The sequence below is a fragment of the Ranitomeya variabilis genome, chromosome 2 (assembly GCF_051348905.1).
Source record: "Ranitomeya variabilis isolate aRanVar5 chromosome 2, aRanVar5.hap1, whole genome shotgun sequence".
Classification (NCBI taxonomy): domain Eukaryota; kingdom Metazoa; phylum Chordata; class Amphibia; order Anura; family Dendrobatidae; genus Ranitomeya; species Ranitomeya variabilis.
Genome location: NC_135233.1, coordinates 306,353,191 through 306,368,584, shown reverse-complemented (window position 1 = coordinate 306,368,584; position 15,394 = coordinate 306,353,191). Strand labels below are relative to the sequence as shown.

Sequence of the window (15,394 nt, the reverse complement as noted above, 5' to 3'; positions counted from 1 at the left end):
TAATTGATCTCAGTAATAAGGTAGTACATAAGGAGTCACTATGCTCCCTATGGTGGTTACTTCAGGCAGCATTAACTTCAAGGTTTCAATCTACTGTATGATTCGGCAAAATACCGGTTATTACTTACCGGTAATAGGATTTTACAGAGAGAGAGAGGGCATCTGCCCACCATCAGGACAAGAACCTACAGGTTAAAAAGGGGCAGTCCCCCTTGCCTCCTCAGTTTGTGTTTCAGAGTACTGATCGCCAAAAGTCTAAACTGGAGGTGGATGACAGATCAAGAGGGTAGTGTCTATAAAAGGTGGAAGGTGACAACCACATTGCCGCCTTACAGATTAGATCAATGGAGACAGCCGCCTTTTCTGCCGAAAAGGCTAGGCAGATTGCATCTTTAATCCATCGGGCGATAGACTTCTTTGTGACGCATGATCCCTTTCTTCGATCCTGGAAGGAAACAAACAATGCCCTACTCTGCCTCCAGCTCTGCGTCTTTTCTAAATATTCTAGCACCGATCTTCTAACGTCTAGAGTATGGAACCTTTGTTCCTCTGCTGTGACACGACTATCATAAAAGGATGGCACGTAGATTTCCTGGCTTCTATGGAATCTGGAAGCTACCTTTGGTAAATACGCTGGGTCTGGTTTCAAAACAATTTTATCCTGAAAAACCATTAGAAAAGGGGATCTACTAATAACGCCTGGATGTCACTGACCCATCTTGTGGAAGTGAAGGCTACCAATAGGGCCGTCTTGAAAGTCAGCATCTTTATTGAAGCAGAACTTAAAAGGAGGACCTGTCAATGCATCTAATAGGAGGTGCAAATCCCATGGTGGCAATCTAGGAATATGTACCGGGTTACTGCGTTCACGAGCCTTGATGAATCTAGAGACCCATCTGTTACCTGCCACATTACTATTGTACAAAGCTCCCAATGCTGACACCTGAACTCTAAGGGTATTGACTGACAGACCCAATTCTCGGCCCTTCTGAAGGAACTCCAGAATCACCAGAATTGGAAAGTGGTCCGATAGGGGATATTGATGGAACATTAAAAACTTCTTCCAGGTTTTACAGTAAATCTTAGTAGTAACTTCCTTCCTGCTACTCAACAAGGTGGTAACTAAGGCCTCCGAAAACAGCCTATGCCTCAGTAGCTCCCTCTCAAATTCTACATCATCAAGTGGAGACCCTCCACCTGAGGATGTTGGAATGGGCCTTGAGAAAGAAGCTCCAGGCTCGCTGGTAATACCCAAGGGTCGGATACCGACATTGCCCTCAGCAATGAAAACCATGGCCTTCTGGGCCAGAAGGAGGCAATTAATATCACTCTCGACCCCTCTTCCCTGATTTTCCTGAGAACCAGGGGAATCAGGCACATTGGGGGAAACACATAAGGCCGGGATGACACATGCGAGAATTACGGCCGAGTCTCGCATGTTAAGACCCAGCATTGCTGCCGTCACTCAGGAGCGGAGCGTGCGGCTGCATGTATTGCTATGCAGCCGCATGCTCCACTCCGGAGTGATGGCAGCAATGCCAGGTATTGACATGCGAGACTCGGCCGTATTTCTCACATGTGTGATCCCGGCCTAAGCTAGAGAAAAATCCCACCGGAACCGAAGGGAGTCCACTACGTATAGCCGGTCCGCTACCCGTAGTGATGCAAACTTCCCGACCTGCCTATTGTTCCTTGTGGCAAAAAGGTCTATAACCGGGAGGCCCCATAGACGTACTATCTGTCCGAAGATCTGCTAGTTCAGGGACCATTCCCCCTGGCTTAGGGAGTGATGGCTGAGATAATCTGCCTGCACATTGTGCTCCCCCTTATGTGGAGTTGCTGACAGAGAAAGGAGATGAGCCTCAGCCAAGGTAAGTATGTCGTCTGCGGTAGACATCAGTGATTGTGACCTTATCCCTCTTGATGGTTTAAGTCAGCCACCACGGTCATGTTGTCGGTGTGTATACGAACATGTGAACCCCGCAGAGACGGTAGAAATTGAAGGAGTGCATATTTCACTGTCGTGAGCTCTTTTAAGCTTGAAGAGCCTTGAGTTTCCATGGCCGACCACTTCCCCAGGGTTAGCCTGTCTCCCATGTGGGCTCCCCACCCTACGGGGCTGGCATCGGTCATAACTATGCTGTCCAGTTTTATTCCCCACAGCACCCCTTTTGACAAGTGCTGCGGGTCCAACCACAAGACCAGATTATTGAGCGTGTCGATTGACAATTGCAACTTTCCTCTCAGGCGGCCCTGAACTCTTCTGTCTGCTCTGAGTACCTTGCTCTCCAACATGCGGGTGTGGAACTGAGCCCACTGAATGGCTAGTATGCAAGACTAGGGTTGAGCGACTTTTATTTTTATAGGATCGGGTCGGGTTTCACGAAACCCGACTTTCTCAAAAGTACCGCCGCGACCAATCACAAAGCCGTGACGTCATCGGAAGGTCCTTCACGCGTTCATTCTTAAGAAGGAAGGCTGCCGGAAAGAAGCCGAGGGTGAGTATATTCCTATTAGGTATATACTCACCCTCGTACGCGCCCTGCTTCTTTCCGGCAGCCTTCCTTCTTAAGAATGAACGCGTGAAGGACCTTCCGATGACGTCACGGCTTTGTGATTGGTCGCGGCGGCCCACGTGACCACTCAGCGACCAATCACAAGCCGTGACGTAATTCTCATGTACCTGAGAACCAGAACAGGACCTGAGAATTACGTCACTGGCTTGTGATTGGTCGCTCAGCGGTCACGTGGGCCGCCGCGACCAATCACAAGCCGTGAAGCATTCGAAAGGTCTTTCAAGCGCCATTTTTAGGAACGGAAGATGCCGGTTACCAGCGGCGATGTCCAGGCTGCGCCGGAGAGGTGAGCATATCAATATTTTTTATTTTAATTCTTTATTTTACACTTAAATGTGGATTCTGATACCGATTTCCGATATCGCAAACATATCGGAACTCGGTATCGGAATCCCGATATCAGATTCAGAAGATCGCCGACCTCATGGCCGACCCCACACAGGGGTCGGGTCGGGTTTCATGAAACCCGACTTTGCCAAAAGTCGGCGACTTCTGAAAATGGTCGACCCGTTTCGCTCAACCCTATGCAAGACGTCAAGGAACCCAGCAGAGACATAGTGTCTCTAAGGCTATATGCTCATGTTGTGTTTTTTAAAGCGTTTTTGCCGGCTTACAAACAGCATCCCATTAATTTCTAATGCATTCCGCAATTGATGTGCCCATGCTGCGTTTTTTTCACAGCAGAAATGCATCGCGGAAAAAAACGCATCATGTTCATTATTGGGGAATCGTGGCGATTCCTCACCCATAGACATGCATTAGAAATCCGCTTGAAAAATGCAGTAAATATGTCGTAAAAACGCATCTAAACCGCGTCTAAATTTGCATGCATTTTTCTTACCAAGGGTATGCAGAATTGAAGCAGAAAATTATGCTTCTATTCTGCAATGTGGGAACATAGCCTTAACGTCAGACTTGGATCGTTTCTTACTCCCATGACCCTGCAAACGATGTTCAATTTTTTGTCCTCCGGCAGAAAGCATTGTTTGGCTTCCAAGTCCAGAAGGATGCTGAGGAATATCTGACGACTCAAGGGATCTAACCATGACTTGTTTAAATTGACTAACCAGCCGAAATCCTACAGGGATGATTTTTATACAATTTAGGTGGGCCCTAAACTGGACGGCCGACCCTCCCACTATTAGGAAATAGTCTAAGTAAGGTATAACCAGGGTATCCCATTCCCGGAGATGGGCCATCACCTCCGCAATTACTTTAGTAAATACAGTACCCGTGGTGCCATAGACAGCCCAAATGGTATAGCCGCAAATTGAAAATGTCTGACCTGGTCGCCTAGCTGCATCGCCACTCTGAGGTATTGCTGGTGGTCTTGGTAAATAGGCAGATGGTAGTAAGCATCTTTTAGATCCAGAACTGTCATGAAACACCTGTGAAATAGAAGTTTAGTCGCAGACCTGATTTTAAAGGTATGATACTGCAGGAATTTATTCAGTTTCCTCAAGTTTATAATGGTTCTAAAGGAACCATCAGACTTGGAAACTAGAAATAAGGGATAATATAATCCTTTCCATTCCTGGCCTTTAGGGACTTCTACCAGAACTTTCTTTTCCCTCAACTGCAGAATTTCTATTTCCAGGGCTTGCTGCTGGTCCGGGGCATTTAAAGTTGTTAGCACAAAGGAGCTCGGAGGGATTTTCCGAAACTCCAATTTCAGCCCGGATGAAATAATTCCCAGGATCCAGGTACTGGATGTTATCCTAGCCCATTGGTCATAAAAATGACTTAATCTACCTCCCACTGGGAGAACAGCCCTAACGATAGTTGCGTCTACGTTTGGACATTGAGGCCCCGCCGAAGTAAGCACCTCTTTTTCGGCTCCGCCAGTTTCCTATCTCGGTCTGAGTATCTCTTCTGGAAGGATATTAGCTTCCTGAAGGTGTTCCTAAAAGCAGAGTTAAATAATTTAGGGAATCCTTTCTTCCTATCTGCTGCTTTTGAAAGAATGTTGTCATGGAATGGCACATAATTTTGCTCTAGCCTGAGCATCCCCTTTCCAGCTTTTCAGCCAGAGTGCACACCGGGCAGCGTTTGACAGGCCCACAGACCTAGAGGCCAATTTTAGAGAATCCACAGATGCATCCACCAGGTAAGCCGCTCCTGCACGGATCTGAGAGAGGGAATCCAATAGTTTATCTCTAGCGACTTTGGACCGTAACTGCTCCTCCAGTTGAAATCAAATGGGTATCTTCTTTTTGCGGCAGATGGCAGGAAACCCTTATCCTGTATATCACACTCCCGCTTAATTAGATTTTTAACGGTGTCATTCACTGGAAATGGTTTTATGATTTCTCTGGCACAAACCTGCAAACATGAGGTCCTGGGCCAATTTGGGCTCTTTATTATCCACAACCCCCATGGTGATGCGTACTGATTTTACTAACATGTCCATATTTTCTACCGGGAAACATGGCCTACCCTCCTCGTCTGAGGATGATAATGATGAGGATTCTGTGTGCTCATCCTGCTGCTCCCCTATAGATGGACTAGATCCTGAGCTCAATCTTTCCATACTAGCCTTTTCATGGCATCTCCCTTTAAGGGAACTCTTAATCTCTTCCCTGGGGACAGCCCTTAAATCTGATGTACGAAGGGGAGCCTCTTCCTCCAGAGTTTGGCATATGCAGGCCTGACAAAGACTCTTTACATAGCTGTCAGGCAGGGGTACTGTGCATAAAGCACACTGCTTGTGCTTAGTTTTTGCTGAGTTTTTAACCTAAAACAAAGCACAGAAGGGAAAAATTCAGCTATTAGGTGATCATTAAACACTCACCACTCGAAGCTGTTCAGTGGATTACCGGTTCCGGAGGAGGGGATTCAGCACATGACATTGGGGCCCCCGAATGCTGCCACCCCCGTTCCACTCTGCGGTTGATAGTCCCACTCCTAGAGCGACCGCTACCACCGCCGCTGACTTTTTTGCGCTGCTCAGGCACCTCTGACACCGGTAGGTGCTCCATATCCCCCACAGAGGACATTCTGCTGGCACGCTGGCCGCAAATCCGGTGCTGACCTAAGAAGGCCTATCCACGCCTACTCAGGGATTCCTCCCCGGTCTCCCTTGGAAGTACCTGGTTGAACTTCCGAGTTCCGAGCGCTTTGCTTTCTGCGGCTACTAGCTCGTAGCTGGCCATTCCGGATGAGCGCAGGGATTACTCTACCGCCTGCACTGCACCCGCATGACCCAGGGCAGCCTCCCCGGACCCTGGGATCATGACATCCATTCCCCAGCCGAGGAGGGGTCTGCATGCAGAGCACCCCTGACGCTGCTTCCAGCGTCCCAGGCTCTGCCGTTCCCTCAGACACCACGCAGAGGCTGCTTGGACCCGGTAAGTTCTATTCCTGTCGGTTCCCATCAGGACAGGAAGCCAAACTGAGATGGTGAGGGGGACCACCTCTTTTTAATCTGTATGTTCCTGTCCTGATGGAGGGCAGATCCCCTCTCTCGTTGGGTGCTATTGTGGTGATAGGAAAAAAAGCATTAATGACTGTGAAGATATGTTGAGAAATAAGACAACACTGAATTTTTTACCTAAATTATCTGGGAATGAAGGAAGATCCCCTTTATGTTCCTATCAAGTGAAACCTTCAGTACAAATGGGTTGCTTACATTTGGTGTAGAAAGTATTCAGTGGATTGAGTGGCATGATCAATCATCCCTTTGACAGATGAAAGTTAGATTACCCATGATAAAGGCACCAATGGTAGGGGGTCAGATCTGACTGTAATTTAATAAGACAGATTGATAGGTTTGCTGCAAGAATCCCAATTCTAGCTTCACGCAGGTAGATATGGCTGTAGGCAAAGCCTTGTTGTTAGACATGTTTCTAGAAACAGTTCTAAGAGAAATCTTGATCACAACTAGGGGAAAAAAACAGGAAACCCACAAGCTGGACATGCTGCTGTAAAAAAAAAAAAAAAATCACACTATCACAAAAAATGATAAATTTTATTCACACTAAGGGCTTGTGCATACTCCCATATTGCAATATGAAATATGGCATCACTAAATGCCTATAGACCCATAATGCCCCCTCATGTGCATCTGATTGATTATACAAACTGCTGTGAAAAAAATGTGGCACATTCCACCACTTCTCATATTGCATAGATATTCTCCCTAGAGCCACAGCTTCCAGAGAAAACCAAGCTGCCATACAGAGAAACACAGGTAAAGCAGTGTCCACAATGCTTTATGTAACTTTTGGATGTGATCGTCTTCCAAATGCACAAATGCAATTAAATGACAACTGTAACGTTGACTTTACTTGGCTTCTTGATCCACAGCTACAAACATAATAGGAGCATTAGTCAACGGTGACTATGCCATTTTTATTGTTGTACAATATTCTGAGTAGTCTAAAAGGTAATGGTAATCTGTCACACCCTGGAAAAATTTAGGCTATTACTATGGGCATACAGGAAATAGAATGGTTAAACCATTCTTACCTGTATGCCTCATAGCGGCGGTCTAGTGGTTGAGAAAAGCAGCTTTAATGTTATATTTTAATGATTTTTTCCAGGCTCTGGGGCGTGCGGTGCCTGGAAGAAATTCCTACCTCCTCTTTTCATTATAACAGCACCCCCCTCCCATGCATATTACACTAACCTGTGACATGCAGTTGTGGAGCTGTAATCCCACGCAGGCGCCATCCACTTGCACAGTTATGTGAACCTTGTCCGCCTTCCTATGGGCAGAGTCTTCAGCGATCTTCTGCAAGGCGAGTCTTTAGTACTGCGCAGTGACTCGCCTGCGCAGAAGATCAATGAAGACACAGCCAATAGAAAGGCGAATGAGGTTCACATAACCACATGCGTGGATGGCGCATGCAATAGATTATAGCGCCTAAAAGGAAAACTCATGAAATTATTAAAATCACAGGATAGAAATGTTGATGGAGTAAAAAGAATGTTATTTGGACTGTTTATCAAAAATCTCTATATAGTCATTTGTATGCCTTTTTATTTCTAACTGTTCCTTTAACACTCATTCTATATATTAAAGTGGCGGTACCTAATTTTCTTGTTTTTCACCATCTTGATTTATTCAGCATTAATTAGGAGCACCACACACAGAAACACATGCCCTTAACACCTTGGCTGCTGTCACTTAGGTTATTAATGGTTGTGTAAGGAATGTTCTGCTATGCTGAATAGAATTAGGCAAATCATCAAGACCCGCTGCTGGCAGCTCATTGTATTTTCCATTCAATTACATCCTAGATATGCTCGACTTCCAGAGATGCTACAAAATGTATAGGTCACACACGTTGCTCACAGTTAGCTTGGGCATCATGCAGGCTAGCATTGTCATACTGAAAAACTACCCCTGGAACACTTGGGAGAGACAACCATAACACTGGTTCCATGGTTGACCCATTCTGAACTGTGTAACAACCCTAAAGTGTCATACAGTGTCAACACAAACAATCAAAAGGCATTTGCATTTTATTAGGGTGCAAACCAGATATCCATTGATGTCCAAACTAGTTCTTCATCGAAACTTGCAAAGGGAGCTGCCAGCAGCATCTCTTGATGATTTATCTGAATGCATTCAGTGCTGCATAATGTTCCTCAGACAACCATTAATAACCACATAGATAGCAGTCAAGTTGTGGAAGTGCGGGATTTCTGTGCGTGACACTTATAGTAAGTAAATCGAGGTGTTTTTTTTTTTTTTTTTAAGAATTTTGTTTCAATTTTTTCATCCTGTGCATATCATTAACAACTGTCTCTTGATCCTGTGATTTCCAGAACACCACAACTTCTTTTTCTGCTTGGTAATGTAATTTCAATGTTGAGAAATGTATATCTTTTTTTCACAAAAAATTTACCAATTACTTATGTATGAAGCTCCTTTGATACTTTTTAACTCACATACAAATGTGCCAAGAGAGGGAAAGACTTCAGAGAGTGGGGAGAATTTATTTATCAGTGTTTTAAACATTTATTTGGGCTATTTTTTTTTTTTTTATAACTATGGCCTATTCATCAACAAGGTGTTGAATATGTGTTGCACTGTACTTGGGGGATGTTGGTAAATCTCCTTTTTGAATACAAAGTATGACGCAGACATATAATGCAGAATTAAAGATAACATACATACATACATACATACAGACTATAGTATTACTTTTTCCCAATTATATTTTACTACAGCATATATTTAAATTATTCTCTTTTTCCATCTTCAGGAGAAAAACCCTATCTCCAGTTTCCCGGCTTCCAGCTTGCCAGAGGGCAATGTGCTCCTCTTGATTGACAGCTTGGACCATCGGCATAGCTGCACCACTTATCCGAGCTCTGCACTCACCGATGCGGTTTTCAAAAGCAGCTTTTCATATGCAACATTGGAGGATCACCGGGACACTAAAGCTGGCTGGATCCAGCAATTTTTTTGGCTAAGAGCTTGCGTAGTAGACCGACCACTGCTGATAAGACGACAGAGGTAGACAGTAAAAATAAAATTAACAATCCCAGCACTTTAGAGACGATAATTTACAAAATTGCTTGTATTTTTAACCACTTTGCATTCTGACCCATTTTATTCGTTGAGACAATAATTTAAAGGGATAAAATATAGTGACCCATGATGATGACCCATGGAGAGACCTGACACTGAAACAAAGAAGGGTGGGACGAGGACTTGCCCGCTAGTCTTCTCGTTTTCCCAAGTTCTTTGCCAATGTTTAAACTACATTTTCTCTGAAATGCGGAGTTTTTATCAGAGCAAAACATAGATATCTACAATGCTTGCCGGAGCGTGAATCATCTTACAGGTTCTCTTTAAAATGTAAATTCTTAAAATTAATGAAACAGAATTAGTCATTTTTTTGCCATAGATTTTCATTAGAACAAGGAAATTAAAAAAAAAAAATTGTCAAAATGATGTCTTTGAAGACCAGAGAAAGCAATAATGGCTTTTGATGTATAGGTAAGATTTTTTTTTTATAGAACAAGAGCAGAGATTGCAAAGGTTGAGGAACAGTGTAATATAGGTCAGCTGTCAGGAAGCATTCGACTACAGGGTCTGAAGCAGTGTGAACCTATCTATGCACGCTCCGTGATTTCGCTTTTATGATGTGAATCTCTCCAATGCAATGTTCCAATCTGTGGAGTGTAAAAATAACCAGCCATCAATATAATTCTCAATCAATATCAAGACCAAGCAAAGCCTCTCAGGTGTCTCATTGTGTAGCAGAGTGCAGCGTAACACAGCTAGCATGAAAGTGAAGTGGAGCTTTGGCGACTTAGTTAAAAGGTAAAAGGATAACAATCAGGTGCTTTATCAGGAAGAAATAAACCCAATCAATACTTTCACTTTACAGTCACTAAGACACAGACAACCCTCTATACTTCATATTACAGAGGCTTTTTCCACCATGTGGGGCATAGTTAAGCATTCCCATTTCCATCAGCAGGAACGCTAACAATCTGACAGCAATAAAAAAGAGCTTTCATGACTTCTAACGTGAAGCATTTTACATCCCCAGACCAGTCAATTCATCAGACTTGAATTAAAAAAAAAAATAAAAATCCATTATAAAAGTGGATATATAGCAATGCATCTATCAGACCAACTTTACAGTGAAGCTCTTACACTGCCCACACAATTCTAGAAACCAGTCACTGTAAATTAGATAGATATTTTTTATTTTTCCAATTTACTTAATTATAACTAATTATATCAATTAAAAAATTATAGGTTATATTTTTCTCAATTGCATTCTGCTGAGTATAAAATAAATCTTGTCATACTATACAGAAATCAGCAATAAGTTTTTGTTGACTGATACAATCACCTACGAAACATTGATGCTTGTGTTCAAATGAGAATGAAATATTTGTTTGTTAAAGAGATCAATTGTCCTGTGCATTCACATGAATTATACTAAAATCAACCCATAGTCTGATCTGTTAAAATAGCCTGCATGTTGGTGGTTTCCTTTCAGCAATTTGGACATAAAAAATGGAAATAAAAAAAAAGCAAAAATAGTAGTGAAAATATATCGCAAGGTATTAATACTTTGTGTTATGTACAGCGCAGGACCTACAGCTCGATGCACCAAAAGAGGATTTGCGCATCATCCTCTAGACCAGTGTTCCCCAAGTCTGGTCCTCAAGAGCCACCAACAGGTCATGTTTTCAAGATTTCTTTAGTATTGCACAGGTGATAATTGCGTCACCTGGACAGGCAAGCATTCAATGACCTGTGCAATACTAAGGAAATCCTCAAAACATGACCTGTTGGTGGCTCTTGAGGACCACAGTTGGGGAACACTGCTCTAGACCAATGCTTCCCAATCTCAAGTCCTCACGGATCCCAACAGATCATGATTTCAGCATTTCCTTTTGAATTATTTTTAAGGCATCAGAAACTGACACAGGTTCTCTCACTTGTGCAATTCTAAGGAAATCCTGAAACATGAGGTGTTTGAGGCCATGAGGACGGCATTTGGGAAACACCGATCTAGACATATGTACTGTACTAGGTATAAGACAGTTTTATGGAGAGTCTTCATTTTAAACATCATAATAAACGTTCCATTCTAATGAATAATAAAGATATTGAAGGCTGAGTTAAAGAGTAAGTGAACTTTAATTATTGATTAGCTTTTGCAAAGTTAGGAATTTATGTAATATAGGTCATAGCTTTATTTTGGATCTTTCTCTTCCAAATACAATGCTCAGGACGGTTTTAACAGCCGCATTCAAACTTCCTTTTGACTTTAGCTGCTGCTCCGAAAGAATCCATACTTTACGTTGGCGACCTGAGCTTAGAATCTATACTTTTTTATCTTTATAATCTGTGTTCAAGACTTTCCCTTTCTGAGTATGGGGAAAAGGAGCAGAGAAGCGAAGACCGGAAAAGACCTACACTCCGATTTTACAATTGGAGTACATGTCTTATCCTGTCTGAGACTCTCCGCATATTTTCCCTATAGTCAAAAAGGTTAAGTTCACAACATGGATTGTGAAAAAAGTATAGATTCCAAGCGCAGGTCCCCAACTCAATAAAGTATAGATTTTTTCTAAGCAGCAGCTAAAGCCAATAGGGAGTTTGAACGAGGCAGTAAAAACAGCAGTGCATCATGGTGTCCGGGAGAGAAGGAGCTAAAATAGGATATAGACTGATAAATAATTACACGAAAAAAGTTTAGTGAGTCTTTAAGGTGCTAAATGTTTCATAGGTGATGTAATATTAATTTAAAGACAAGACAAATTTGAACTGCTAAGGAATAGAAACACACCGGCGCTCCCAGGGGGGTATACTAGAAAGCCGCAGGTGCCTAGACAGCTACTGTGCTGACTCTGTCATATAGCAAAAAGAATTGTAAGTAGATCAGGACACCGCGCTAACTAGATGAAAAAGCACATAATGGGTGTAAAAAGAACAAGTGAATGTCTAGCTGAACAAGACGTATAGCACAATGAGAGTATAACTGATGTTAGTAAACAACTGACCGATTGTTAAAGCAGAGTGAAAGCCAGCAAAAATGCCTATTATGGCCGCAATAACACATAAAAGAACTTAGGAAGTGTGTGGCAGATGTATATTATAAAGAATGCACACTTACTTAATTATGGTGTGACTGCTATGGAGGTGCTGGCGTTTTCCCAACAAAAGCTGGCGCCGTCATAAGGGATGTAGGAGCGGGATCACCAGCGGCCCGGGTGTCTCGTAATGCAGAGTCCAAAACGGCAGCGTGGGGCGGCAAAAACACCTGGTGGTGTGGGGAGCGTCCTCCCTGGTGAGTGTATGGCCACCTGGGGCTTTATAAGGAGCATTAGACCGCCGGCACCTCCAGCCCTGACGAAGAAGGTCCGGAGACCTTCGAAACGCGTAGGCAATTTTGGTCCCGTGCGGCACCCATCCTTTGCTCCTTGTTCCTCTGTTTTGGTGACGTCACCCAAACCACGTCCCCCTTTCTCACCGCTCCTTGCAGCGGTATCTTTCCGGCCCACGTGTGCCAGTCAGTGGCCCTCCAGGCGTGCGGCGGCCATACACTCACCAGGGAGGACGCTCCCCACACCACCAGGTGTTTTTGCCGCCCCACGCTGCCATTTTGGACTCTGCATTACGAGACACCCGGGCCGCTGGTGATCCCGCTCCTACATCCCTTATGACGGTGCCAGCTTTTGTTGGGAAAACGCCAGCACCTCCATAGCAGTCACACCATAATTAAGTAAGTGTGCGTTCTTTATAATATACATCTGCCACACACTTCCTAAGTTCTTTTATGTGTTATTGCGGCCATAATAGGCATTTTTGCTGGCTTTCACTCTGCTTTAACAATCGGTGAGTTGTTTACTAACATCAGTTATACTCTCATTGTGCTATACGTCTTGTTCAGCTAGACATTCACTTGTTCTTTTTACACCCATTATGTGCTTTTTCATCTAGTTAGCGCGGTGTCCTAATCTACTTACAAATTTGAACTGCTGCCAAAACACCATGCAAACATTTATAATAAAAGCAAAGAAAGTGAGCAAAAATTGTAGCAGATACTTTTTAAAAGTGGTCACTGTCACTAACACCAACATTTGATTCTTTAATTTAATTAATGATTTGTTAGGTTAGAGATAATGGGCACTAAAATCCAGTGATGGAATTACAAAATTACTCAGTTCTAGACTTCAAGAAAACATTTCAGAAGTCATAAAAATTCACATGCTGAAACATAGTATCATTTAGTTAAAATAGCTTCATGCAAAAAAGGAACTTCTTCTAAAAATACTACAATGTCAATTACAGATTAGGTATTGTGATTCATCTAATAGTAATATGGAAGCAATTTACTAGGTTATTAAGGTAATGTTTCAAAAATAAAAAGAACAACTTCATGTATTTTCCATTCGTTGATGCAGAGAATCCATTTTTCGAATAAGCATTTTTCTGGGATCAAGCACTGATGTCCTGATCTGACAGTCACAGCCCTTTTCAGGTTTTCCCCTTCATGTTGCCGTACATGTGTTTTGGTACCACAACATGCACTCTTTCTATAGGCTTTCATTTTTTCCATAGAATTAATGTTCTCCATCCAGTTTTTTGAGTAAATATCAAAAACATGTTTTTCCTTTTGTTATAAAATAACTCGTCGTCAAAAAGTCATTAACCATAACATATTTAGATAAGTAAATACTCCATCTTACCAGAGTTTCTTTTGGACACCAGCTTTACATCTGCATTAACAGCCGTCCAAATAAAAAAGGTGAAGAATACAGAAGGCTTCATCTTTCACTGTCTTATCCAGGCTCTGGAAAACAAAGAAGAAGGGGTTATAAATAAGCTGCATTTTTTGTGTTATTTTCATCTATTATGACGGACATCATTAGCAGTGGCGTAACTAGAAAGTTATGGGCCCCGACGCGAACTTTCAAATGGGGCCCCCCCAACCATGCAAAAAATATTTTCCACCCAAATTCAGATTTTCCCTATTCATTTCGCACACTATAGCTTTATTGCAAAGTTGTATAGTGTGATCTCAGTGGCGTAACTATCTGGTGCCCCATCCTGGTATATATCTGTTCCCCGTACTGCCATTGTTATGTAATTTATAAAAGAAAATAAACCATTATACTCATCAGGGGCTTACATAGAAGTCATGGAGATCCATATAAGAAGTATAATGCACCCCCATAGTACTCCTTATAATATAATGCACCCCCATAGTACTCTATATAATATACTGCACAGTTCATAGTCATCCATATAGTATAATACACTCTCCATAGTCATCCATATAGTATAATACACTCTCCATAGTCCTCCATATAGTACAATAGTATAATACACTCCTCATAGTCCTCCATATAGTATTATACACTCCTCAGTCCTCCATATAGTATAATACACTCCTCATAGTCCTCCATATATTAAAATACACTCCTCATAGTGCTCCATATAGTGTAATACACTGCTCAGTCCTCCATATAGTATAATACACTCCTCAGTCCTCCATATAGTATAATACACTGCTCATAGTGCTCTATATAGTATAATGCACCCCTCATAGTCCTCCAAATAGTATACACTCCTCAGTCCTCCATATAGTATTATACACTCCTCATAGTCCTCCATATATTAAAATACACTGCTTAGTCTTCTATATAGTATAATACACTCCTCATAGTGCTCAATATAGTATAATGCACCGCCATCGTCATCCATGTCGTACAATTTACTTCTCATAGTATAATGCACCCCATAGTTCTTCATATAGTATGTTTTCCCCATAGTCCTCGATACAGTATAATGCAGCCCACATATAGTATAATGCAGCCACCCCACAGAGTATAATGCAGCCACCCCACAAAAGTATAATGCAGCCCCACCATACAATATAATGTAACCCCCATAGAATATAATGCAGCCCCCCTCATAGTATAATGCAGCCCCTCCATACATGTGCAGTGAGAAAGACACAGGCAAATGGTGACTATGGGGCAGGGGAGAAGGACACAAGGGGGCTAGGGGAGACAGGCACAATGGTGACAGGGGGGCTAGGGAGCAAGGAAGACAGGCACAAGGGGACACATGCGGGCTAGGAGGCAGGGGAGAAGGGCACAAGGGGACTAGTAGGCAAGGGAGACTGACACAAGGGGACGAGGGAGACTGACACAAGGGGACACAGGGGGACCAGTGGGCCAGGGAGACTGACAAGGGGACACACGGGGACTAGTGGGCCAGGGAGACTGACAAGGGGACACACACGGGGACTAGTGGGCAAGGGAGATTGACACAAGGGGACACAAGGGGACTAGTGGGAAAGGGAGATTGACACAAGGGGACTAGTGGA

General features: G+C 43.0%; 1 protein-coding gene across 2 annotated transcripts in view; it reads right to left on the bottom strand.

Annotated features, from left to right (window-relative positions):
* Positions 1-15,394, bottom strand: part of IL1RAPL2 (interleukin 1 receptor accessory protein like 2) — a 1,069,016-nt gene that overhangs the window by 950,163 nt on the left and 103,459 nt on the right. For both annotated transcript variants that reach the window (XM_077285203.1, XM_077285204.1), the window contains exon 2: positions 13,749-13,852. In XM_077285203.1, coding sequence (XP_077141318.1) covers positions 13,749-13,830 — 82 coding nt within the window. In that variant the 5' untranslated portion in view covers positions 13,831-13,852. The remainder of the gene's footprint in view (positions 1-13,748; positions 13,853-15,394) is intronic.